The sequence below is a fragment of the Nyctibius grandis genome, chromosome 9 (genome assembly GCF_013368605.1).
Source record: "Nyctibius grandis isolate bNycGra1 chromosome 9, bNycGra1.pri, whole genome shotgun sequence".
Classification (NCBI taxonomy): domain Eukaryota; kingdom Metazoa; phylum Chordata; class Aves; order Nyctibiiformes; family Nyctibiidae; genus Nyctibius; species Nyctibius grandis.
Genome location: NC_090666.1, coordinates 9,747,437 through 9,771,531, shown reverse-complemented (window position 1 = coordinate 9,771,531; position 24,095 = coordinate 9,747,437). Strand labels below are relative to the sequence as shown.

At 50.0% G+C, this 24,095-nt stretch overlaps 1 protein-coding gene across 3 annotated transcripts in view; it reads left to right on the top strand.

Annotated features, from left to right (window-relative positions):
* The window catches only part of NRP2 (neuropilin 2), an 89,902-nt gene that overhangs the window by 18,055 nt on the left and 47,752 nt on the right, over positions 1–24,095 (top strand). For all 3 annotated transcript variants that reach the window (XM_068407447.1, XM_068407445.1, XM_068407448.1), the window contains exons 3-7: positions 11,120–11,301; positions 15,659–15,889; positions 16,464–16,619; positions 18,504–18,673; positions 19,719–19,874. In XM_068407447.1, coding sequence (XP_068263548.1) covers positions 11,120–11,301; positions 15,659–15,889; positions 16,464–16,619; positions 18,504–18,673; positions 19,719–19,874 — 895 coding nt within the window. The remainder of the gene's footprint in view (positions 1–11,119; positions 11,302–15,658; positions 15,890–16,463; positions 16,620–18,503; positions 18,674–19,718; positions 19,875–24,095) is intronic.

Below are 24,095 nucleotides of genomic sequence, written 5' to 3'. Positions count from 1 at the left end.
GATGACAAATTGAGGGCCAGCTGGTGACACTGGGAACAATAGCATTAGAGATAGAGACCTCTCCCCCTCCTTCCTCCTAGCAAGGAGGAGGAGGTGGTGGTGTACTCGCTTCTTACTCAGCCTCTGTGGACAGTGAGGGAGGGAGCAGGACCCATGGCTCCCCCACAGCGTCTGAAGAGGGAGCGAGCACAGGGCTGGCTGTGGTGACTCCTCACTAACTGGGTTCAGGATCCAGCTAAAAGCGTCAGAAACCTGTGCCTGTTTTGAACGTGCAGTGCAAGCTGTGCTCCAGCTCTAAGTCCCTTGCATCTCTGCTGACCCCGCTTAGCGCAGATGCCATAGGACAATAGTAGAGCAATCCCGCTGAAACAGCCTGATGATAACCACAGCACTGAGATGATCGTGCTTTCAGCAAAGAGCCCAAAGCCCTTGGCTGTCTTTGCGACAGTGCTCCAGCTCAGTGGGTGACACTGTTCACAGAGGCTCATCCCAAACAGGTGGGCCTCAGGAGCCTACGTGTCTATGGGGATATGAGCCTCGGTCACTTTTTTCGCGTCACATAGCGGGGATAGCAGTGCTCTTCCGTGTTACGGGTTTGCTGTCTGGATGCGGGAGTTAGAAGGTTTAGTGAATGTAAGGAGAGTGCCAGAATGATATTTTTAAAATTACCCTTTTTGTGTTAAGGACCAGATGCAAAGCCCAGTAAAGGCAGCGGGAGGTTTTACCTTGATTTCCGTAGGAACTGGTTTATGCTTTTAATGAGCAACTGTTTGCCTTAGCTACACACAGCCTTTTTAATGGTTATCATCCCTATTGTCAGGCGGTAACGGGGGAGTGGCAGATTCACCAGCAATATTAGGGCTGGGAGTTGTGAGATTTGGGCTCCCCGCTATTGATTTCCTGCTTTGGCGAATCACTTTAAATTCCCCGCCCTATAAAGAAGAGAAGACCTGGGCATCTTCAGGCATAAAACCCTGTCTAGATAGCAACAGCGCATCGCACGCTCCCCTCCGAAGGCTGCTGCGTAGCAGCATCGCACAGGAGCAGGTCAGAGCGCTGCAGATGATGATTGGTTCGTTCCCAGCCTTTTCTGGCTGGGTGTGAATTCTGCAATTAAATATGAATGCAAAATAAAAAAGAACAGACTGCAAAGAGCAGACTGAAAACAGAAGAAATTTCTGGCTGCTTTTGGCCAGAGCTCAGCACAAGAGCTTATTTGAACGAATTGGGGGAGGTTAGTTTTTAGTCTGAGACTAGTTCTCCCTTTTTCTTTAAATCAGGCGGCTGCACACCACCGTTGAATGGCAATGTAATAATATGTTGCAAACCACAGTCTGGTGATCCTGGAATTCCTTATAAGTTAATAGCAGTCATGGTCCACTAATCACAGCTAGGATGTTTTAAGCAACTGTCTTTGATATATCAGTTCAAACACACCACAGAAAGCCTTCCTTATGCTGGCTTAGGAAGTAGATCAGTAGATCATTAGAAAGAGTGAATAGCCTGGGGTTTCTTGTTGGGGTCTTTTTCCCCTCTGAATCCCAAGGAATTCTTGGGATCTACGTACAGCGTTGCTGAGCAATCACAGTCCAGTAGTATGGTGGTGGTTTTTAAAGTAGCACTGGGTCGGACATGGAGATACTAGTGTGTAATATATTGCTAGAAGCAGAGCCTGAAGCAATGGGGTCTGACAGCAGAAATCCTACGCCAAAGACTTAGTCCTGTTACAAATGGCACAGAAACTGGCAGGGCAGCAGGTCTGTGTGTGTGTGTGCTGCGGCTGCCCCAAATGTCACTTCTTGCAGAGGTACAGAAGACATCGCAGTTGGTATGAGGAAGGGCGCACCTGTTTTTTTTGAGGTGGGGTCCCCCTTTGCTGAGACAGGCAGCCCTCATCCGCTGGCGGTGGGAGAGCCCCTGCACTCAGCCCTGTGCCTGCCAAGGCTGCGCCGCGTGCAGGGTGTTTGCATGGGAAGTGCTCAACGTATTAGAAACCTCCAGGGAACCCTCGGAGATGGGGTTGTTGACGGATGTCCAACAAGGAGTAGGACTCCCCTGCCAGCAGTGCAAGAGTTTGAGGCATGTGCTCAGCTTCCTTCCTCTTCTGCGAGTGCTGGTGTGGGGTTTCATTTATGTTGTTATTTTGCAGTGAAAAGGAAAGGTGTGATGGCTGGCTCTCGCACGTTGTGCCTTTGGTAATGCTGGTGTTTGGCTGATAATCATGGGCAGGAACAAAGTCTGGGATCTCCATCAGCAGAGAGGACTGACTCACCATTGATCTGTGTTCACTGCATCTTGTTGAAGTTTTTTGACCCATTTGATTTCTTAGGTTTTTCTTTTGTGAAAACCCTCTGATTTTTCTGCCGTTCAGGAGCAAAACATCTCTCTGTGTCTTTAAATATGGCAGATGGGGATTTCTTCAGATGTCCAACAACTCAATTGAAGGAGACCTCAGGAGACCTCTCCCCTTCCCTGTCCCCCTTCTCAGCCTGTCTTTTCATCTGCAATCTGGAGATGTAAGGGCTATAGTAACAGAGTGTCAGAGGAAGTAATTGATTGATCACACGCCGAGAGAGGAGTCTGTTGCCTTCAGTGTCAATGGAGCTGAACCACAGCCTGGAAGGGTGAGGGAGGCTTGTAAACACTCCATGGCTGAGCTGGCAGGACAAAGCAGACGCACCGCCGCGGCTGAGCGAGAGGGTGACACAAAGGGTTGCTTCAAAGAAAATCTTCCCGAACAAAGCAGTGTCAGGGCCCTTGTTTGTGGGAGAAACAGGGACGCTCCCATCCCCCTGTTCCCAGAGTACATTAAAGAGAAAAGGTACCAACCAGCTTCATGCAGTAGCCCACTCCTTTGTCTCTGTCTCCCTCTCCCGTCTCAGCATGGCTGCCTCTCCAACCTGCTGTCACAGGCAGGGCTGAGCTCACTTCAGGGGTACTGACCGGCCCCTGCAAGTGGCTAATTCCTCCCACATCCCCAGACAGATACTGCTGCCTCCGAGGCCCGGGTGGGAGGCCACCGCTGCTGCGAACGCACAGCAAGATGTGATGTGTGCATGGCACAGCACTTGCCCTCATCCAGGCATTGATTGTGCTCAGACCCTCGACGAGGCTCAGTTCAGATGGCTGTTGAGCTGCAAGTGCCCATACACAGCATGCAAGGAGGGATCAGGCAGGTTTGGTGTGTTATTTGGCCCAGAAACCACTCTTACTATAAGCTGGCACGGTCAGGTTGTTGTGGAAGTGCCCAAATAGTGGAGGCTGCAGGCCAGCCTTGGCGGCAAAGCTTTGCTTACTTGTGCATCGGCTAAGGCAGGAGCTGGGCTGTGAACAGGCTGTGTCTGAGAAACTGTGGGGTCAGAAAGCCATCCCATGGTGGTCTGGTCCTGGGGTGACCATCCGTCATTAAGGAGGGACGCAGGCAGCCAGGAGCACGAGGGTGGGCTGGTCAGGGCTCTGCTCTTGCAACCTTCTTTGTACAATTGGTGCTTAATGAGGTGTTTGTTTCGGTTTTGTGCTGAAAAAAGCCAGTGCAAATGAGTGATATGTGGAAAGCCAAGCTGCAAAGCTCCCATCTGATCCCAGTTATTACCAGCTCTTTCGGTCTTCATGGCATGTTGCATCTAAGGCCATGACTGATACCATGCTGGTGAGGTGCGATGGGATATCCCTCGCTACGGCTCTGTGGAGGGTGTTTTCCTCTGGGAACAGGGCTGGCACAGCAGAGCATGTGAGTGTCCCCTAATCCTCATTAGCACCTGCCAGCCAGTCCCCAGACCTTCAGCCACCAGCGCCAGCCTGGCCCAAAGTGGTCTCCATCTATTGCCTGGGCTGTTGGCGCTGGATCCCATCAGAAGATGGGAGCCTGTTCACCTGTTCCCCCCACTGCAGAGCAAGCAAGGTGAGCATTTGACCCCTGCCTTCTGCATGCTCTGCTGCTTTCAGCAGTAAATTTTCCTCTTGTGGTTGTTATCTTCTATTATATACATTTTTTTCTTTCTCTTAGTGATCAAGTGCCTGTGAGTGGTGACAGTAAAATGACATAGAAACCAAAGTCTAATTTTTTCCACAGATGGATTGTAGCAGAAGGAGGAAAGTGCAAATGCAGTTTCTCAAGTGTCCTGCGTTTTGGGGTATGAAAAGGTTGTGAGTTGCTTCAGTTCCCTTAGAGCAGCAACAGAAGGCAGAATGCCATGGAAAGGGAGGCTATTCTTAACATGCTTTATATATTTTATTCCTGGTTTCATCATGATTTTTCCCCCCAAAGAATACCAAAGACATCTTGCAACAAAAGACCCCTGCAGCTAAAGATAGAAGGGTGAGGAATTTATAGAGATGGTTTTGGAAACAGAAATAAAATTAAACAGCCATGTGTAACTCCTGAACAACAGCCTGCAGAAAACCCCTAAAGTGCACATTAGCACATCTTGTTTTCTTATATAATGAACGGTTTTCCAGACATGCCCCAGATGAGAGCACTTCTCTACTCCAACGCGCCTTTCCGCAGCGATCTGGCAACACAGCTTGAAGAAGGCAGCCCGAGGACGAACGGCAAAGCGCAGGGGAGCCTTTGCTCTCCCGTCTCGGGAGGGGCAGCAGCACGCTAGGAGCTGAAATTCCCTCCTGAATCAGAACTTGCAACAGGAGCAGTTTGCAGCTATGTTTTATTCTTCCCTTTGCAAGATGTATTTTGGCTACCTTTTTTTTTCCCCCGCATAAGTTAACACTAACTGCTGAAAGACTCTTCCCATCAGCAGTGCTCATACGGGGGTGAAAACAACCCAAGGAGTATAAATAGAGGCTACTTGTAGTTTCCATTTTTTGTCTTCAAGGCATTTTTGAAGAAGTTTTCCAATCTGTTAGGGTTATTTTCTCTCTCTCTGTGTCTCTCTTTTTTCTTTTTTTTCTTTTTGTTTTTTTTGACTGATGACTGGATTTTTCTTATTTCTCAGAAATTCTGGTCAGATTTTTGAGGAGATAAGAAAATAATCCAAAGGACAGTGGAATGATTACAAAACCCCACAATACTGTGATTACACAAGATGGAATTGGATGCAACAAATTCAAAGCAAACTTCTGAGAAATCCTGAGCAATTACACTTCCCCAAGGCCTGGCTCTCCCCCTGCTGCCGCCAGATTTTGGTCACTTTAGTCACTGAAATCCAGTGAAACCCCTCCAGATTCAGAGCAATGATAGCCTATTCCTCTCTGCTTTTGCCAGGGGCATTTATTTCCATCAGGGCAAGACAAGGGCAAGCTGTGCCTGCTCTGTGTGCATCTTTTGCCTCAGCATGAGCAAAAACGGCCCCACAAGCTGCAGACTGAGACCAGATTCATCTCTCCTGTGTTCAGCCACCTAAAGTCCAGGTCCAGTCAGCAAGAGTGATTTAAAATACCTCTGTCATTAGTGCGGAAGAGCGGTTAATCCCATCCCAAGCTGGGTGTGAGGAGTCTGCTTCCACCGAGAGCAGAGGTTTAGTTGGCTAAAGCTAGATGTGATACAAGCTTTTTAGGTCTGTGCACAAACCTGTATCAGGATCTGTGTCTATGAGGACTGATTCTCTTCTCACCCCAGGATAAATTAGGAGTGATTACCCTTAAAATGGTGAGTTACACATGTGTAAAACCAGTTCAAGTCAAAGGAGAATCCAATTCATCTGCTGTATTTATAATTAATTACTCTGATTAAGGGCTGGCAGCTAAGATCAAACTTCATTGCTCTTGTTTCATCAGACAGCAGAGGTGCTTGACTCTGCTATCATGGCTATAAAAAAGTACCATTTAAAAGTCGCCAGTAGTTTCTGCAGCAATTTAATCTTTGAAGGGTATGTCCTGCAGTTACTCAAGACTGTATAAACATCACAGAGAAGTTTTCTTGTCTTTCACAATGTAACCACCCATGAAATAAGGACTTGGTTTGAAGGTGGCGTATGAAAGAGCGTGAAGATGGGTGGTGGCACAGAAAAATCGACTAAGCCAGCTAGCATGTAATGGACATTAATTCTAGCCACCCCTTGATTGCAAAACAAGCACAGAGCTTCTGGTTCACCATTTGTTAACCATCTCTATACTGCAGCTGCTATTTCATTCTCAAGAAACAGCCTTTTCTTAAAGGATGTTTAAAAAACCTTATGCTTTTTATAACAGTTTCTGAGAAACAAACTGCCTGCCATGTTTTCAAAGGGAACAATTGCATTTACCAGCTGACATTATGGCTAAGCAGGTTCCCCACGCCTTCCCCCAGCTACCCGCAGAGTATTAACACCTGCTGAATTTCACTAGAATTGCAGTTTCTCTTCCGGTTCTCAGCAGATGCATTCGAGGTGCCATGACATATGGTTCAAACAGACCAGAGGTCTCGAAGGCTCAGGTCAACACTGGGCATTCCCAAATTTGGGGCTGTTGGCATGTAGTCAGTTCCTATTTGTCTCTCTGTCTATCTAGGCCAGACTCCTCCGATATAATATAATTTGTCTAATCACGGCTGGCTTCTATTCTTGGCTGTGCTGCAAACTTCCTGTGTGACCTTGGGCCAGACGCTGCTCCTCTCTGCCTTCCCACCTCTCACGGTCTCGTGAGGATCCCATCATTACTGTTTGCCAGGTGCAGTCATGAGCCCCATGGAAATGCCTATAAATAACAGCTCAAAATTAAGCATCAGGGAAGTTTGGGTTAGAGCGTTGCGACTCTCTGGCCCTGGCAAGCACTGGAAACTGGGCTTAGCTGCGTGCGAGCCCTCACCTACTCCAAATCATAGCTCTGGGAAGAGACCGAGAAAGCTGCCAGCTAGGTCAGGGCTTGGACTGGGGAGCCAGCCCTCCTCGGGCTTTGGAGCAAGGCTTGCACAAGTTTATGTATCAGGAGGACTTACATTATGGCTGTGAACATATACATGATTTATTGTTCGTGTTTCTCTCCATCCTAAGCTAACGTCCCTGTAATGTCCTTGAAGCATGTTTCAGTGGGGAAGGACTCAGCGTCTCTTAGGATTTGGGGCTGAGGGGTAATAGGTTTGTTGATTATGCGTGGAGCTGTACGAGTCCCAAAACTGTGCTTTGTGCTGAGTTGTGTGCTTCAGGAGAGGAGCACCCAGAGGAATGGCGCAGGCTCTCTGGTGCTGCTCCTCAGTTGGGTCGCAGCATTTCTGGAGCTCACCAGTGCCTGGGTGGGCACCTGGGAGGTCTGTGCTGGCCTCGAGGGACAATGGAGCACAGCTCAATGGCCAGGGAGCAGATTAGCTATTTCACAACAGAAAAGGACTGAGAAGGTGGATGTCTTCTCATAATCACTGCAATTGGGGCTTGTTTGCCTTCATTATGCCTCACAGCCTTGTTTGGAGAGCCAGCAGCAAAGTGACTGAGGTAAAGTAGAGAGAAAGGAAAGACTGGGAAGCAGACAGGGTTGACGAGGAAAAAGCAAGCAAGCATGAGTAATATAGGCATTAGAAGTGCTTTATAATTAGTTTATAAAAGCTCTCTTAACATCAGCAAAGCACTTTCTACTAAAAATCTTTAATAAAAATGCAGCAATATTTGTAAGCATTGTACGTTTTCCATTTAGTTCTGTTAAACAGCTCCAAGAAAAGCATCTAAGCAATGCATTTCCCTCCTTTCTCAACCCACATTGTCTGGGCAGTTAAAAGCACTTCAGCTTTGCCTGCCTATCTTAAAGCTCCCTGGTGGAAACCTCTGTTTGAGGTGGTTTCAAACCAAATGGCTGGGCTTCCCACTCCAGCAACAGCTGAAAATACCCTGCTGCAGAAGGAGCAGCCAACTGCAGTCACCTCCTCTGCAAGAAGACTTGGTTGATCCATGGATTATACTTGAGGGTTACGGGTGCTGCACCCTGCCCTTGCATATTTATGGTTGGCTCGTTGGAGCAGTGCCTAGATGGGGAGAAATGGCCATGAAATGAGCTTGGAGATGGCAGCTTGCCCAGTGGAGGTAATGCCAGAGAGGTCAGCCCACAAGGATGCTGGTGCACATTGACTGAAACAATGGATTTGGTTATATGAGTGAAATGCAAATTGCTGGGCACTGGTCAAGACAGTTTGGATGCCATCATTGCATAAACATGTCCCACCCAGCGGTGCCATAGTCTGTAATTATCTGGAAATGAAATGGTTAGAGTAGAAAGCATCCCCAGGGTTGGGTTTTCTTCCTTCAAATTTTTCTTCTTTTCACACGGGAAGAACAAAGTCTGGAAACCATGCTTAAGCTTAACAGAAGCAAAGGTCTGGCCAAGCTAGGTTTTAACATGGCCAGAGACCCAACCTGAGGAGAATGGGGTTTATCAGCTTGTTTGATTGTGGGCCAAGGCATGGACATGACTGAAACACATGATGCCAGAAGAGTCTGTGGTGGGGATTAGCCAGTGTTCTTGCTGAAGTTTGAAAGTTTTGTCTTGTGGATTGGATGTCTTTGGTGTTTCATTTTGAAAGCCTAAAGCTTAATTGCTGTGTTGGAGAGGAAGTAGGTGCTCCTGCTCATCTGGGCAGGAGTTATTTCCTGAGTGTAATACTCTCCCAATTCACACTCTGTTTATATGTCCTGAAGAAAGAGAGTTTTGCCTCATGAGGAGCAGAGGGCTTGGGCCAAGATTTTTTTAACTAGGGAAGAAATCTCTTATGCATTTATATTCATTTTACATTTGGCAAAAATGTTTCCCTGACCTTCTCCTAGGGGCTTGTTTAGTTGTTTGTAACATTTGATTTATTAAGGATTAGCTCCAGTAGGAGAAGGCTCAGTTAGATGCTTGGATGAAGCCAAACAGGGTTTAATTCAGAGAAGCAAATATTTCCTGATGATTTACTTACTAGATTCATTCTTTTAATTTTCCATTTGCAGATTGCCCACGAGCAGATTGCAATATTCCCAAATTGTATGTATTATTGGAAGTTATTCACCCATTCAATAAGCAAATATTTCTTGGTCCAGAATTTGCTTCTGAAATTGCCAGGGCTCCTACAGCACTGGGTGGTTTGAGGAGCCATGTGGACAGCGCTAGGGTGTTTGGTGTGTTGGCTACAGCAGAAGCTGTGATCATTACAGTCAAGTAGTTGAAGCCGCATACTGTGTTGGCGAGTTATAACCCCACGAGGACACAAACAGATGTGATTCCCTGGGATGCAGCTAACCTCTGCCTGTGCCATGCAAATGGCAGCTTTTACAGTCCTCGCTGTTAACTGGGTTTTGCCAACATTCATGTTTTTGCCAAATTAATTTTTTGCCACATATTCACAATTTCACTACTAGCCTGCAGCACAGATGTGTACCTCAGATGTGGAAGGGCTACAAGCACACTGAGAGCAAGTAGTTATTTAGAGAACAAAATGTCCCCGCTGTTTGCTCAGCACTACTTTAAACAAATAGACAAACAAGGAGAAAAAAAGTTCTACTTAAAAGAAGCACTAAGGCTTCCCTCTGTGTTCCTTCTCCCTGGGGAGACGGTGGGGTCAAGCCACACATGTGGACATTAGTGGGGTCACACAGGGTGCTGCTGGACAGTGTCAGGGTAATGAGGGGTCACAAGGTGATCGGGAGCCACACAGAGCTGGGGAGAGAGCAGAGGGGACGGATCTTCATTTACATTGCTGTGTGTCCACCCACCAGCTAAGGCAATGCCCTTCCTGTGCCAGCGCCTCTTCTCAAACCCGCTTGGATTTCACCTTGGCCAAGCCAGTTGAGGCTGTAACAAAGTTAAAGGCTGGGTGATTGCAGATAGCTGAGTGCTTGGTCCAGCGTGGACAGGATTTTATCTGCAGGCATTTTGCTTCTGGCTCTCGGCCTGATTTAGTCCCAGAAAGGAGTGAAACCGAAGCCGTCCGGGCCATCTTTCTTTGTGGAGGAGCACTCTGAGTCCCTGTGAGTTCGTTTTGAGGTTGTTGCCTGCCGATGTGTGCTTTGCAGAACAGGAATGAGTCACATGAGGATCATTCTGTATCCAGCAAGCTACTTCTCCTTTCAGCTCCCCATTCCCAAACAGGGGATCTCGTGACAAAGAAGAAAGGCAGATTCCTGGCAGCCTGGAAATGCTTTTTCCCCTCCGTGCCCCGCGAGAAGAGCTGTAGCACGTTGTTCAAACAGGTTGATACAAAGCGAATAAACAGTTGCAGAGAGATGGGCAGTTTCTGTAAATAGCAGCGTGCTGGCCAGAGAGGAGAAGAGGGGCGGGAGAGCGCGGGTGTTAGCAGGCAGCTGAAGAACAAGATGTTCGCGTAAAAGCTGTTTGTTTCTTAGCAGCACACAGAGCTTGATACTACCTTGCCATTAGTCATGGCCTAGAAAATATGAAGGACTCTGTGGGAGTTTCACCTTCCAGCCAGACCTTGCAACAAGCTTTTGTCTCTGCACCAGGAGGCAAATCTTCCAAACCTACAGATTCCTCCCCCAGATGGTTGAGATGCCCAGGAGCCATGCCGGTGCGCAAGTGGGGCATCGCCAGGTGGGGTTTAGCAAAGGCAGGTTGCAGTTACAGGGTGTACAAGGATCAGGCAATAGTGAATGTGGTCACCCAGCTCTTATGCAGCACTTCTCATCCACAGAAATCTTCGATAGCACTTAATAGAAGAGGATCAGTGTTACTGTCCAAGTGCTGAGTGTACCAGCCACTCTTGGTAAAAGACCAGTGCGGTGTCAGACAGTGCACAAAATAGCTACCTGCTCACGTGGATTGGACATTGATATTTGTTTAATGCTTGGTGCATCCCTCCTGGATAGTGGAATAAACTGAGCTGTGCTAAGGAGAGAGGTAAGGGAAGGAGAGCAACCCCAGGAGAGCTGTGTCTGAGCTTCTCCCCATGCCGAAGGAGTCTTGTGGAAATGGAGGCAAATTGCGTCCTAGATTTTGCATGTTGGCTCTGAAGTTGAAATGGATGTGGCTGCAATAAATTGATGATGTGAGGAGCAACAGGGGAAGGGACTTAAAAGTAGTCAGACAGACAAAAGGGAAAAACGTATTGAGGTGTGTGTGGTGTCATGTGAGTGACAGAGTCCCAGGTACCTGTCTGGAAGGTGTTCTGTGAAATATGCAGATGTAAAGAAATGTTTTGTGTTGTTCCTGGCATTCTGAAGCATCTCCCTGACAGATGGTTTGACTGCCATTTCACCTGCCTCCACAGGTACGACTACATCGAGATCCGAGATGGGGACAGTGAAGCGGCAGACCTGCTGGGCAAGCACTGTGGCAACATAGCACCTCCTACCAATCATTCTTCTGGCCCCTCTCTCTATATCAAGTTCACCTCGGACTACGCACGGCAAGGTGCCGGCTTCTCCCTGCGCTACGAGATCTACAAGACAGGTGAGTGGCTGAGTCAGTGCCTGTCTCACAGGCTGTTTGCCACGATGATCTTCACAAGGAGATGTCTTTGGCCACCTTTTCAGTATGATTTTTAGCATGTTCTCCAGAGATAAAGGGCTCTTTTTTTTTTTTTTTTTAATTTAAGGAAGTCTGTTGCATCACATTTCCAAGATGGTAAAGATGTTAGTGGCTCATGATAGTGCACTTTGGGATCACAGAGTGGTATCAAAAGCAGGGTTCCTCCTTAAATGCTCTCTTGTATTTGAGGACTAGAAACATATATCTTATCTCCTTGGCATGTGTGGAGCTTGTTAGGGCTAAGTGGGGATTGTCCCCCATTTAGGAGCGCATGGAGCTCCCCCTCCTGTGGAGCTGTGATTCAGGGTTGATCAATGGCGCTGTGTTTTCTCTCCCTGGAAGCGGGGTTTGTAACTGGGAGCTCTGGTTTTCAAGGGACTGCTGTCAGTAGTGCTGTCAAGGGCTGAGACGGTGCCTTTCCAGGCAGATATAAGAGGAACTATTCATAATTCTGTTTAATACCGAGCTATTATTGAAGAAAGGAAAAGCTGCTCAAAGGCCTTTTAATAGTGTTTCTGTCTAAATATTTGCCAGAATTGTGTGTCTAGGAAGAAGGAGGCTTGAGAAAATAAAACCTGCTCTGTGTGTGCTCTCTGTGCGCGGGTAAGAGAGGTGTGCCTGCATGCCGAGGGACAAGAGTGTGTTTTGCGCAGGGATGTGGGTGCCCGCCCTGTGCCCACATTCCTTTGGTGGTGTGTTGGAAGAAAACACACATGCGGCTTTCACATCATTGCATCCAGCATGAAAAAAAATGCCCGTGGCTGGTGAAGAACCAGAAATGAGCACAACAGGGTCACTTACCCAGCCTCTTCAAAGGGAAGGCGGGGGGAGCACAGGCAGCAGGGCCCAGGGGCCCTGGCCCAGCTGTGCGGCAGGCAGAGGTGCGCAGGCAGCCCACAACCCGGTCACAGGTAGATATGAATGTGGAGACCCTGCTGCAAGAGGAGGAGAATGGGATTCCCCAAATTCATTGTGAAACGGTGAGGACAGGAGGTGTCTGGACGTTCAGGTGGATGAGGAAAGTGCTGTTGCTGGTGGTTGCCTGGGCTCTATAACTGGCCATGGAGCTGTTGTGGTGCAGCCAGCTCTCTACCACTGTTTGTTAATGGTTAGGATGCAAATTAGTTGTGAAAGTTTAGTTGTTCACCCGGCTGTTGGGGTTTGCTGAGGCCAGTTGCCAGCACAAAGGATGGCAAAGAACGCCTGTGTTCAGGTGGGAAGACTGCCAACCCGCCTCATCCTCCCTTGCCTCTCCCTCACTGTATACACCCCCTCTGAGCCCAGCAGACTGTGCTGGGTTGTGCTTGTCCTCACATTGGGCCCATGCCCCGAGTCAGGCACAGGGCAATGTGGACTGGTCCAGCTGGCTGAGGTGGCCAGGCCAGGCTGAGCATGGCTGGTGGGCAGGGATGGCGTGCAGGAACCCTGTCTGCCTGGCTGGGAGCCAGCGAGGGCTCAGTTCATGGGAAAAGGAGATTTTGTTGCTGCTGGTAGGGAGGGAGGGGGAGCAAGAGCTGCTCTGGGAGAGAGCGGCTGTTGGACGGAGACTGGAGCCGAGTTTGTGTCCCTCTGTGTAGGTCCATGCAGAGCTGCCTTCAGGTCTGAAGTGGTGTTTGGGCTCCTTTAGCCACCCCACCCTGCCACAGGCAGCCATCCTCTGCAGATATAGCCACACTTCCTTCCAGCCACAGCCCACGAAATCCAGGCCAGCATGGCAGGTTTTCACAGCGAAGAGGGGATGAGCCTGTGATCCGGGAGCACCCCCAGCCCACCCACCTGCGGGGCTCCCAGGGAGGGCGGTGGACATTGCTGGCTGCGGGGCCACCGCAGTACAAGCAAACCCTGCCTTTTGTTTGCAGGCAGGCCGGCACGGGCAAAGTCACCTTCTGAGCTGTCAGCATAGCCAGCAAGGGTGTCACCAGCTTTAAAGATGGTCATTGTCCACATCAGCAAAGGCAGTGTGGCTGCAGCTTCTTTCTTTCTTAAAGGTGACCTAAAAAAGCAACTCTTTTCAGCTGAACATTTATTTCCACACCTTGTGCTAAATTTCCCTTATCACGGTGTGAGAGAGGAGCAATCTGCATACAAACAACTGCATACCGGTCTTTGAATCCCCTGATGGGCATCAGTCAGCGGTCTGTGGGCTGACAAAAGAGCCGCCTGCCCTGGCTGGTCCAGCCTCCCTGCTGCTCACTTTGTGAGTCACTTTGGCAGAGCTGGCCTGAGCTCTCCATCTCCGGGCATCAAAGTCTCCTCTCGGGCTGGTCCGTGCTGCCGAAGCCAGCATGACTCCCGTTGATTATCTGCAGCTTCCTTGTAAAAAAACTCATCATTGTGTTTGCTGGTATCAGCCAAACTGTAGACAAAGACGCCAAATGCGGTAAGAGCCCCACATGAGGAAACTGCTGTTGTCTAATGCAGCGACATAGTTATGTCTCTCTCCTGTCTCTAGAGGACCGTCCCTGACTCTGGGTTTAGCCTTTGATTTTCTCCCTAGCTCAGAGCTTGTGTTATTTTCCCTATTTATCTATTTGTCTTTCGAGCTGTTTGGAACGAAGTACACCCTTATCCCTGTTTGTGGCATTATGCTGTAATTTGTGTTTGGCCTTATTTTTTGCCTCTGTGTTTTACCCCACAGGTTCACACCAGAAAAGCTGGCTGCTTCATTAGGTAGTCAATTAAGAGCCTCTCCTGAGTAGCTCTCCAGCTAGGCAGTGCATAATGCAGTGCCGGGATCCTGCTATTAGTGCGGGCTGCTGGCCTGACTCCTGTAGGTTAATGCTGAATTGAATAACAAGTCTCCCATTAGTCCCAGGAAGGCTCGTGCTGCTTGGAAGAGCCGGAGCAGAAGGGTTTGTAGAGGAGAAGGGGGGTGTCCCAGTAAAACCGAAGCAGAAACCTTTGCGAATGCTAACGCCGGGTTGCAGCAGCAGCCGGCAGCCTCTCTAACAAACCCTTTTGCCTCTGATAGCTTCAGGCTGCAGATTTCTGTTGCCTATTGTCCTGTCTCCAGGCACAGTGGTTTCAAAGTCACCGTGGTATGAATATGACACAAATTCCCCTTTCCTCGGCCACCCCGAGGCACCTTGCCTGTGTGAGAGGCAGCATGGGGCTGGCCGGCTGCAGCCGAGGCCAGTGCTGAGGTCAGCAATAAATAAGAGGCAACATTGTCTGCCCTCCTCGCCACGCAAAGGTCTTCCTTAAGGATAGAAATAACTTGCATTTCTGGTGCGGACGGCTCCGTCTGTAAGAAAGAAGGCTCTGTTCCTCCTCTCAGCAGAGGTGCCCCCCATTACCCCCGCTCTTGCCACGGCCGTGGAGCAGGGTCGTATGCTGGAGCTGGCCCTCATCCTTTGCGTGGGACTCAGGGGTCTGCAGGCTAACTGCGTGCTTCCCGAGGGTTTCCGAGGGTTTCCAGCTAACAGTGGAGACATTGGCACCCTCCCCCGGGCCCTTTCACTGTGTAAATATTTGTGCTTCTGGATACCCTCAAGAGGAAACTGAGGCACAGATGTCCATGCTGGACAGGGAGAGGTTGCAGGAGCCCAGCTCCTGGGACAGCTTTTTCCAAAGAGATGACATCCCCATTACTCCTCTCTTCCCCTTCCCAGGCAGCCCCCTCCCTGAACAGGGGCTCCTCCATCAGACCTGGAGCTGCTGTGGCCCTTTGCCGGCGGGGCCATCAAGTGGCAGCTGTGGCAGTGAGGACCACATAGGACAGTCCCCTGTGCACTGGCCAGCCCCTCTGCAGGCTTTGGAGTGGTGGGGACGGGTCTCCTGGCAGGTCGCTGTTTGGGAAGTCCAGCAGACAGTGGGTAGGGATGGCAGGGGAAGCTCAGCCCTGCTCGGCATGACCTCCCTTCCCCACCTGGGCCACCATCACTGCCTCAGGGGACACGGCAGGGTGCTGACCTGCCAAATCTCAGCTGTGGCTTTGGGTGGCTTTGGATGGGATCACTCTCTTAGTCCTGTTTTTGGAGTAATTGGCAGAGGGATCAGCAGTGGCATATGGGTTGCATTTGCCAAGATATCTGAGGGATTTAGACACTTGCTGTCCACTCCAGTGAATGCACGGACCGTGTCTCTCCACCTGTGGAAAGCTGTGAAAAATCCCTGTCTTGGTCCTTGCAGGAATTCACACAGCTCTTGGGTTACAGGACATTTCCAGAAATTAATAGACAACCCCTCTAAGCTCAAAATGGGATTTCCACAGAGTGTCAAGCTGTTGGCATTAAGCTGCATTGTTGCTAAGGCTGCGGGTTTTTTCCTGCCACTACAGGCTCTGAGGACTGCTCCAGAAACTTCACTGCCTCCAATGGCACTATTGAGTCTCCAGGTTTCCCTGACAAGTACCCACACAACCTGGACTGCATCTTCACCATCATAGCCAAGCCAAAGACAGAAATCCTCCTACACTTCCTGCTCTTCGACCTCGAGCACGACCCACTGCAGGCAGGGGAAGGAGACTGCAAGTACGACTGGCTGGACATCTGGGATGGCATCCCTCAGGGTAAGCCATGGGGTGCTGCGCTGCTGTCCTCAGCCTCTCTTGGCATCTCTCAAAGCTCCAAAACTGTGCAGTCTGTGTCTGAACACCAAAGGTGCCTAACCTCAGACGTGGCTACAGCATGCAGCCTGCCATCGGGGTACTCCGTGGCCAGCTATGGGGATGGTGCACTTGCAGAAGGGTGCATGCGTTAAACCCCAAACTACTGCTCTGTTGTAACCACTGATCTGAAAAGCCCCATGAGACACTCCAAGATACCACTGGGCCTCCCTCAGGGAAGGGCAGTGCGTTCATGCAGTGCTGGGAGGACCTCGCTACCACGTCCCAACACTGAGAAACAGAGCAGATTGGAGCATTTCCCAGCAATTGCAGAGCAACGCCTGCTGCAGTGGATATTTCTGCACAGCGCACTGCATGGCACTGGGCCAACGGATGTAAAAAATAGCCCATCCCCAAAGCCTTTCTTTTATTCCATTCGGTCCTGCTAAGGCATCCCTGCTGAGTGATGCCAATCTGCTGGTGACGCAGGAGGCCGGTGGAAAAGCAGGCATTACCTTTGCTGCTCTTTCTTTTGCAGTCGGCCCCTTGATAGGCAGGTACTGTGGCACCAAGGTGCCGTCGGACATCCGCTCAACCACCGGCGTCCTCTCGCTCACCTTCCACACGGACCTGGCAGTGGCTAAAGATGGTTTCTCTGCTCAGTACTACTTGATCCAGCAGGAAGTTCCAGAAAGTAAGTTGGAAACATGTGTGTATGGCTTTGGGCAGTCATGTCACCTGTTTTTCCCAAATCTTTCTCTTGGCACATGAGAGAATGAGGCAGGCAGGAGTGTGTCCAGGGGCTGGTCCCCCACTGGCCATGCAGACAGCAGTTACACTAGGTGTGTTCTCTGTTTCTCATAGAAGTGAGATTTCAGTAGGAATCACGCTTTCTGACCTTGCTTTGACTTTTCACTTGCTTGTGAAGTCTTTTCAATACCTTTTGGGATAGAGTCCTTCATGTATGTGCTCAGCCCAAAGGATTTAGGGGAAGACTTCAGCCCGGCGGGTGCAGCAGATTCATTAAAGCATGGGGGAAAATACTTGCTCCCTCTCTCTGGTTTTCCAAAAATTCGCAGCGCTGAACTACAAATTGGAATTTCTTGGCTGTCTAATTAAAAAATGCCTAAAGCTCTAAGAATTTCAAACCAAAATTTGTTTTAGATCCCCTATTAAGGATGGTAAATTGATGTGGAGCGAGGAAGTAAGATGTGTGTTTTGAGAATGAAGAGCATTTTGATTTTTTGTGATAATGCTTGCAGGCGAAGAAAGATTCAGTTTGTTTTCCCATGGTATTTTTACATCAGAGCTACAGTTCTCAACCTCTGTTAGCAGTGAACCTGTGATACAACAGAAGCCTTCAGGACACCCCTCAGTCCCAGAGAAAGAGAGAGGGTCCCTGACCCGACACTGAAAAGCCATGACGGAGGGCAGGGTACAGTAGGGGTTGTGCAGTGCTAGGGCATCTGGGTTACAGGTTCTTGCTCTGTGATTGAGTTAGGGGTGTTCTGCTGAGGCCGTTAGAGTTACAGACAAGCATGAGCTCTTCACCATTACCTATATCCACACTCAGCTGGTCTCTTCTTTAATCCCTTTTCTATTCTGTTCTTTAAAAGGACTGGGAAATAAAATGTTAATGACACACAAAGCCTGAGAAGTCAAGCGTAAGAGCTGTTAAAGGGCCAGGCCTGTTTTGATTTGTGCTGGTGTAAAACTGAAACTTTAGCAATACCACTGAGATCTTAACTTGGCTCATCATTTCCACCGGGGTTGACTTGGCCACATAAAAAACACAGACAGTTTGGTAGAGCCCCGTTGATTTGCAGCAGCGGCACGCTTGGGCCTATGCACTATTTCCTATCAATGTTTTCTTTGCTATTGTTTTTACAGGACAACTGCCATAAAATATATGAGATGTGCAATAAGATTGAGCTAATTGTGACTTTTAAAGCCTTAGAAATGAGGAAACCCAAATGAAAGCGTACAGGAGTCTTTCATATTCTGAGCTGGTTAATTCCTATGGGTCTGACATCACATATAGCGCATGCACATATACACAGACACATACACACGTGCTTCCATACTATCACACACACACAAAACCTTTAGACCTTCCCGTTCCAGGCCTTGACGTTCGTGCCAGCAGCACAGCAGTAAGCACCCTCCCGTTGTGCCTGCCCATACTCCTTGCCTTCTCGGTGCTTAGATTTCACCTCCAGCCTTCAAGAAGATGGGGAACTTTGTGGCAAGGGGACTTGGGACATCTTGGGGGAGATGGAGGGAGGGAAGGGACAGAGTTGTGTCAAAACTGTGCAACGGTGAAGGAGATAGAGAAAAGGAGAAAGATCTGGACTGTCTTAGTTTTCAGAGGGCCATGCAAACATAAAGCTGCCCCATCTTTAATTGTCCAGTGCCATCTGTGAGCACAGACAACCTGCAAGATGGTGCAGATCTGTTCATTGTTCCAGGCAGGCAGCTTTGCTTGAGGTTAGCTGGGGAGGATAGTTCAGGGCTGCCTTCCACTTGGGAGTGAAGTACAGAGACTGTAAGCTGATCTGCGCGTGTGTGTCCTCTCCAGACTTCCAGTGCAACGTGCCGCTGGGGATGGAGTCTGGCAGGATCTCCAACATGCAGATCAGTGCCTCCTCCACCTACTCTGATGGGCGATGGACCCCTCAACAGAGCCGGCTCAACAGTGATGACAACGGCTGGACCCCCAATGTAGACAGCAACAAAGAGTACCTCCAGGTACGCACGCTTTCCAGCCCCCTCGCCTCTTCCCCCGCCAAATGGAGTGTCACGCTGTTAAACTGACCCTTGACCATAAGGCTTGTTGAATTTTTTATTGCCTCTGTGGCCCATGGGGAGCGAGCAGCGTGGGAGCTGCAGTGCCTCCGTGAAATGCGACAGGCTGGCTCTCCCATTAGCACGCCTGCACGAGGGCTGTCCCCCTCCCACCCCCTCCTTCCTGCCCAAAACCTTGATGGACTTCCCAGCACACTGACAGAGACTGAGGGGCCTCTGCCACTTACAAGGGCCACTGACTCCGCCGCTGGCCTGAGGACCAAAGCCTCCAGGAGGCGCGTGGAAAGACAACTAGAATAATATTTATCTCATCAGCGATGCAGGGAGCGTGAGCGGGCTAATGTCAGGTAGCGGACTGACAGAGCAAAGGCTTTCCCTGGGAGCTGGTTAGATCCACAGTCTCTGTCCGCACAGGGCTTCTGGCTGTGTCACATCGCCGTGAGACACTGCTTGCTAAAGGGCATTAGGAACGGGAGGTGGTGAATGTCATTGCCTCTAGCAGACGTCTCATTCTTCATTCATGGCAGTGCTACCAAGCCAGCTCTGATGACCTTTCTCAACCCACATTGTAAAAAAAAAAAAAAAAAAAAAAAAGAGCAAGTGAAAACCAGGAACTGCAGCACTTGCTAATTGGACATCATGCTTTTATTTTACATGGAAAAAGTCAGCCTCTGTCCTGCTTTAATGGACATGAGCTTCTGTGCAGATCCTGTTGCTTGGTCTGAGGCAGGAAGAAGGCTTTGTGATGATCCCATATGGATAAACATCAAGATCCTTAGTTACTCTTGTCCCGTGGTCCTATTTGCAAGTGTCTTGCTGAAGTCAGCCCAGGGGGTTTGTGCCTGTTGAAATGTGTGCCCACAGATGGAGTGGAACAAACTGAATTGGTGTGGTTTTGTATTTCAGAGACAGAGGGAGGAACTAACTAGCCAGCCTGGGCTCTCAGGTGGTCACTGTTCTCTCTCTTGTCCCTTTTTCCCCTGGAAAGGTGGACCTCCACTTCCTGACTGTGCTCACAGCCATTGCCACACAGGGTGCCATCTCCAGAGAAACCCAGAATGGCTACTATGTCCGTACCTACAAGCTGGAGGTCAGCACCAATGGGGAGGACTGGATGATGTACCGACATGGGAAAAACCACAAGGTAAAGGCCTTTTTGTCTCTTTTGCGTGCACCTTGGCGAGTCTTGCAGACGATGGGAGGGAATAGAACAGAGAGATTTTACAGGCACGGAGGGTTTAATCTGTGAGGGACCCTTTTTCTGATGAGGGCTGGAAGACTGATGATGCTCTGAGCAGAAATAGTCCTTTCTCCTCTGCACAGCAGTGAGGAAACACTGTTCCTTGGAAAACCTGGCTGCTGTTGCATCTTTCGTGGTGGTGAGAGTATGTATTTGACTGCAAATGAAGGAGAAAATGCTTTCACAGCCTGTGTTTTGCCGTACAAGATTCATTGAGCTTTTATGGCCGTAGCCCTGTCTGCATGCTGGGTTAACAATCACAAAACCACATGAAACTGTAGATCAGGAGTTATTGAGGCCTGGAAATGAAAGGGCGCAAATCCTAAGAGGGGATCACACCATCCCAGAGAACAAAATGAACAATAAATAATGAGGAGCAATTCAGGCTGCCAGAGCTGTGGGATCTGCACTAGCAGGAGCGGTCAGCAAGAATGCGTTGAGTGCTGGGAGCTGCTGCACGCTCTCGCCGTGTTTCTGGGAGGCACGCAGAGATGGGAGCATGGAGGGGAGGGTAGATATGGGTGTTCAGCCCTTCCTAGCCTTGCAGGTGCTGCTGCGTAGCCAGGCAAGGCAAGCTCGAGGTGGTCTGCATGGGAGCTTGGCACATGGGGATAGGGGTTAAGGCAGCCACAGTGCCGGGCTGGTCCTGCTCCGTCACTTGCTTTGTGTTGTCCCCTGGTTAAGGGCACCTTGGGAAAGCCCTTCCCTACTCTTCTGTGGTGCCCACCAGCACGGCTGCCATGGCTCACATCCTCCCCATTGATGTGCCATAATCTGTCTGCGTGAACTTGGTGGCTGGGGTCCCACACACCTCCCCCCGCACACACGTCCCAGCAATTTCTGCTTGCTCAGCGCCTCTGTTAAATGAGCTGTCCCCTCCCTTTGCTGGCACAGATGCTGCTGGCATGAAATGCAGTAGCCTGCCTTGTCCAGGATTCATCCAGACATTTCCTTCCCTTCCGGGCCGCGTGATTTCCTCTTCCCCATCAGCGTGTCTCACGGTTCAAATTCACTCTGCTTCCCAGAATGAGTGTCCTCTGTGCAGAGGCCCCTAGCAAGGTCTCATACCTCCAATATTTGGAGTATTTAAGCTCCTTGCATGCCAGTGAGGTGGTGTTAGTCCTGTTTTAGAGGTAGGGAAATGGAGGCACAGGGCAGCCCAACACCTCGTAGGAGAGTCAGCAGCCCGGCTCTCCCAGACCTCGAGTGGGCTGACTCCGGGGCCGCAGCTCATGATAGAGCTCACGTATAAACCTAATGCGGTGGCTGTGTGCTGGTGTGGAGGCTCTGTGCTCTCCCAGGACCGACTGGCCATGGCAGACCTTTCTGTGATCCAGGGCCGTCTCTCCTCACTCTGGGCACCCTGTGGAAACGGGTGAGTTTGAGGTCTCGCTGGGACCGTTACTGCAAGCCGAGGCAGACAGGAGATTGGCAACACGCCGGGCAGAGAGATGGGCTAAATGCACAGTTGAGTGTTTCGAATAACCACTGGTAATAAATTTACCTTTCGGAGTCTAACTGTAGTGGGAATCTGGCCTGGAGGGTGGTTTTAGTGGCAGGGGAGAGTAGATGTCCTCTCCTTGCAGTCCCAGGCATTGGACACTGGGTCCTCAGCCAGGGTGGAGCAGTACAGCACAGCTGGTTTCAGTGCTGCTGGGCTAATTTACATCGCTCCAGCAAGACCCTAAAGCCTGACTGGTATCAGCCCAAAGCAGTTCCATAGCCACGTGAATTGCCACCATTTCGGGATTTGGCCCTTGAGTCCTGTCAGCTTTTTTCTGCTCTGTTTTCTCTGTCCATAAAAAAAGAGGAAAAATCAAACCTCTCCTTTTTCACTCCTTTATTCCAATCTCACTTCATTCCCATATTCTGGCCTCAATTTAGCAGACACCTCCCGAGGCTGGAGGATAAGTAATTGCTTTTTGGTGGCTTGCCTACCCCTTGCATCCGAGTGACTGCTTCCCCCCCCACACCAAACAACTGGCCACCAGCCACTGAGCCACAGCGGGGCCAGGGCGAAGCCCCTCACTCACGGGCCTGGTGCCGGGGGGCTCTGGCATCTCCGCCGTTCCTGCGTTAGGCAAGCTCCCAGATGTCTGTGTTCAAGGTGCAGGTTCCTCCCTGCGTCAGCGCGGCGCTCTGCGCGGTTCACGCTGCAACGGTGGAGCGAGCCGTGCCAAATAGATTTGTCAAGTCTGCCGCAGCTTGATTTGGTGCCATGCGGAGCGGGGAGGGAGGGGAGGGGGTGAACAGACAGGGACGCTATTCCTCTATATACATGCATATATATACATATATATATATACACACGTATGTATATATATATATGCACATGCACACATAGGCATATGGGGTGTATCAAACACTGCTCTGAATTTCTGCTGACTGTGTGGGCCAAAAGCAAAGCTCTGCCATGTTATAGGCAGGTCAGCTAACATCTACATCTTCTGCAGGGAACTAAAGCAAGAGAAGATGAGTGAGTGCAGGAGGGGTGGGGAGCGTGCTCTCTGCAGAGGATGGGGAGCTCTGACCTTCTCCCTCCAGTGTTTTGGAGGAGAGTGGGGCCAGGGTGTTTCCCTGCAAAACATGATGGTTCACCTTGGAGTCCTCAGCCGCTAGTGCTCCCAGTGAGGGAGATGGGAAAGGCTTTTCCCTGTACCTGGCAGCCCACTCCCCACAAAGCCCAGCCCAGCACACCCTGGATGTCCCCCTGTCCAGGGGGTGGGACCAGGGGGAGAGGCTACCCCAGTGACCTGGCCAAAGGTGCAGAGCTCTCTTCTGTGTGTCCCCCGAGAGAGGAGACGGGGAGGAGAACAGCCACCACCACGTGTTGCCCCACACTGTCCCCTTACTACCCACCAGTGCATCCCCATGGGACAGGGCCAAACAACCCCTGCCCTGGAAAGGCTGCTCTGGCTCTTGCCCTCCCTGTTGCATCCCCCACTGTGTCATCCGTGCTGGATGGCCCCAGAGGTTATCTTCCAGGCACCGACCCTGGTGTGTGTGCCGAGATCTTATCTAGCAGTTTGCAAATGTCTTTAGAAAACAACAACTCGTTCTTGAACCTAAGGAAGGAAAAGAGCACCTGGCAGGATTTGACCTTTTGTTTTTGGCCATTTTCTTTGGACAAATTCAACTAGGAGAATTTTATTGGAAAACAAAGTGCTCATCCATTCTGATCCACTTCCTTCTTTGTAGGGTCTCGGGTTCCACCTCCTGTGTGGTCTGAGCTTCTCCATCTTAGTAACTGAAGAGATCAGCCCATGGGGATCATCAAGTGTGACAAGGGACTGGGGGATGGGATGGGTTTCAGGATTCGGGGTGGATTGGGAATGTGATGGGTGCTCTCACTGCCTCCATTGCTCTGTGTGTAAAATGGAAGGATGAAACTGAAACATTTGCTTTGAGAACCTGCAGAAGTCAATGGATGAGAAATGGCAGCAGGATCCAACTGATGTGCGTTTTCCATTTCCTACTCATTTTGATGGCTTTGTGCTTATCAGCTAACCTTCCCGGGTGGTATTTCAGGTGGATGCAAGAAGGCAGGTTGAATTGCTGGAGAGCCGAATATCTCGGCTGTGCATGGAGCTGGGGACGTCGAAGGTGTTTGGTGCTGACAGGGAATATTGAGGATGACTCTTTGGACACCCTTGTGCCTTCCCTTAGGAGCATTCCTCTGTCCTTTCAGTTCTTAATGAGGTCTCCTGTTTTCATTCACCTGGGGAAGGAGAGAAAAGCTTTCAGTCCTGTGGCTGCTCTATCTGGAAAACTCTTTATCTGGAAAAGCTTGCATAATCAGCCAGAAGGCCACAAGTGCTTCTGCACAGAGACATCAAGGTACAGAGGGTTTGCCCAGAAGCATCCCCAGGTCCCAGCCTGCTTCTGCTGCTTTCACAGGCAGGACAAAGATGTCAGGCTTTGGGAAAGGCAGCTCCAGGCATTTACCCTTGGTGCAGTACCAGGGGAGAATTACAGCCCTGGCTTTCCTAGTGAGGCTGCAGCTTCATACTTCTGGGCCTGGTATCTCCTTTGCAGGCTAACAGAGTGCCACTCCTCGTGTCCCTGGTGACTCCCAGATCTGAGTGGAGCCTCTCAAAGACACGGTGCTGGCAAGCCCAGCCCAGC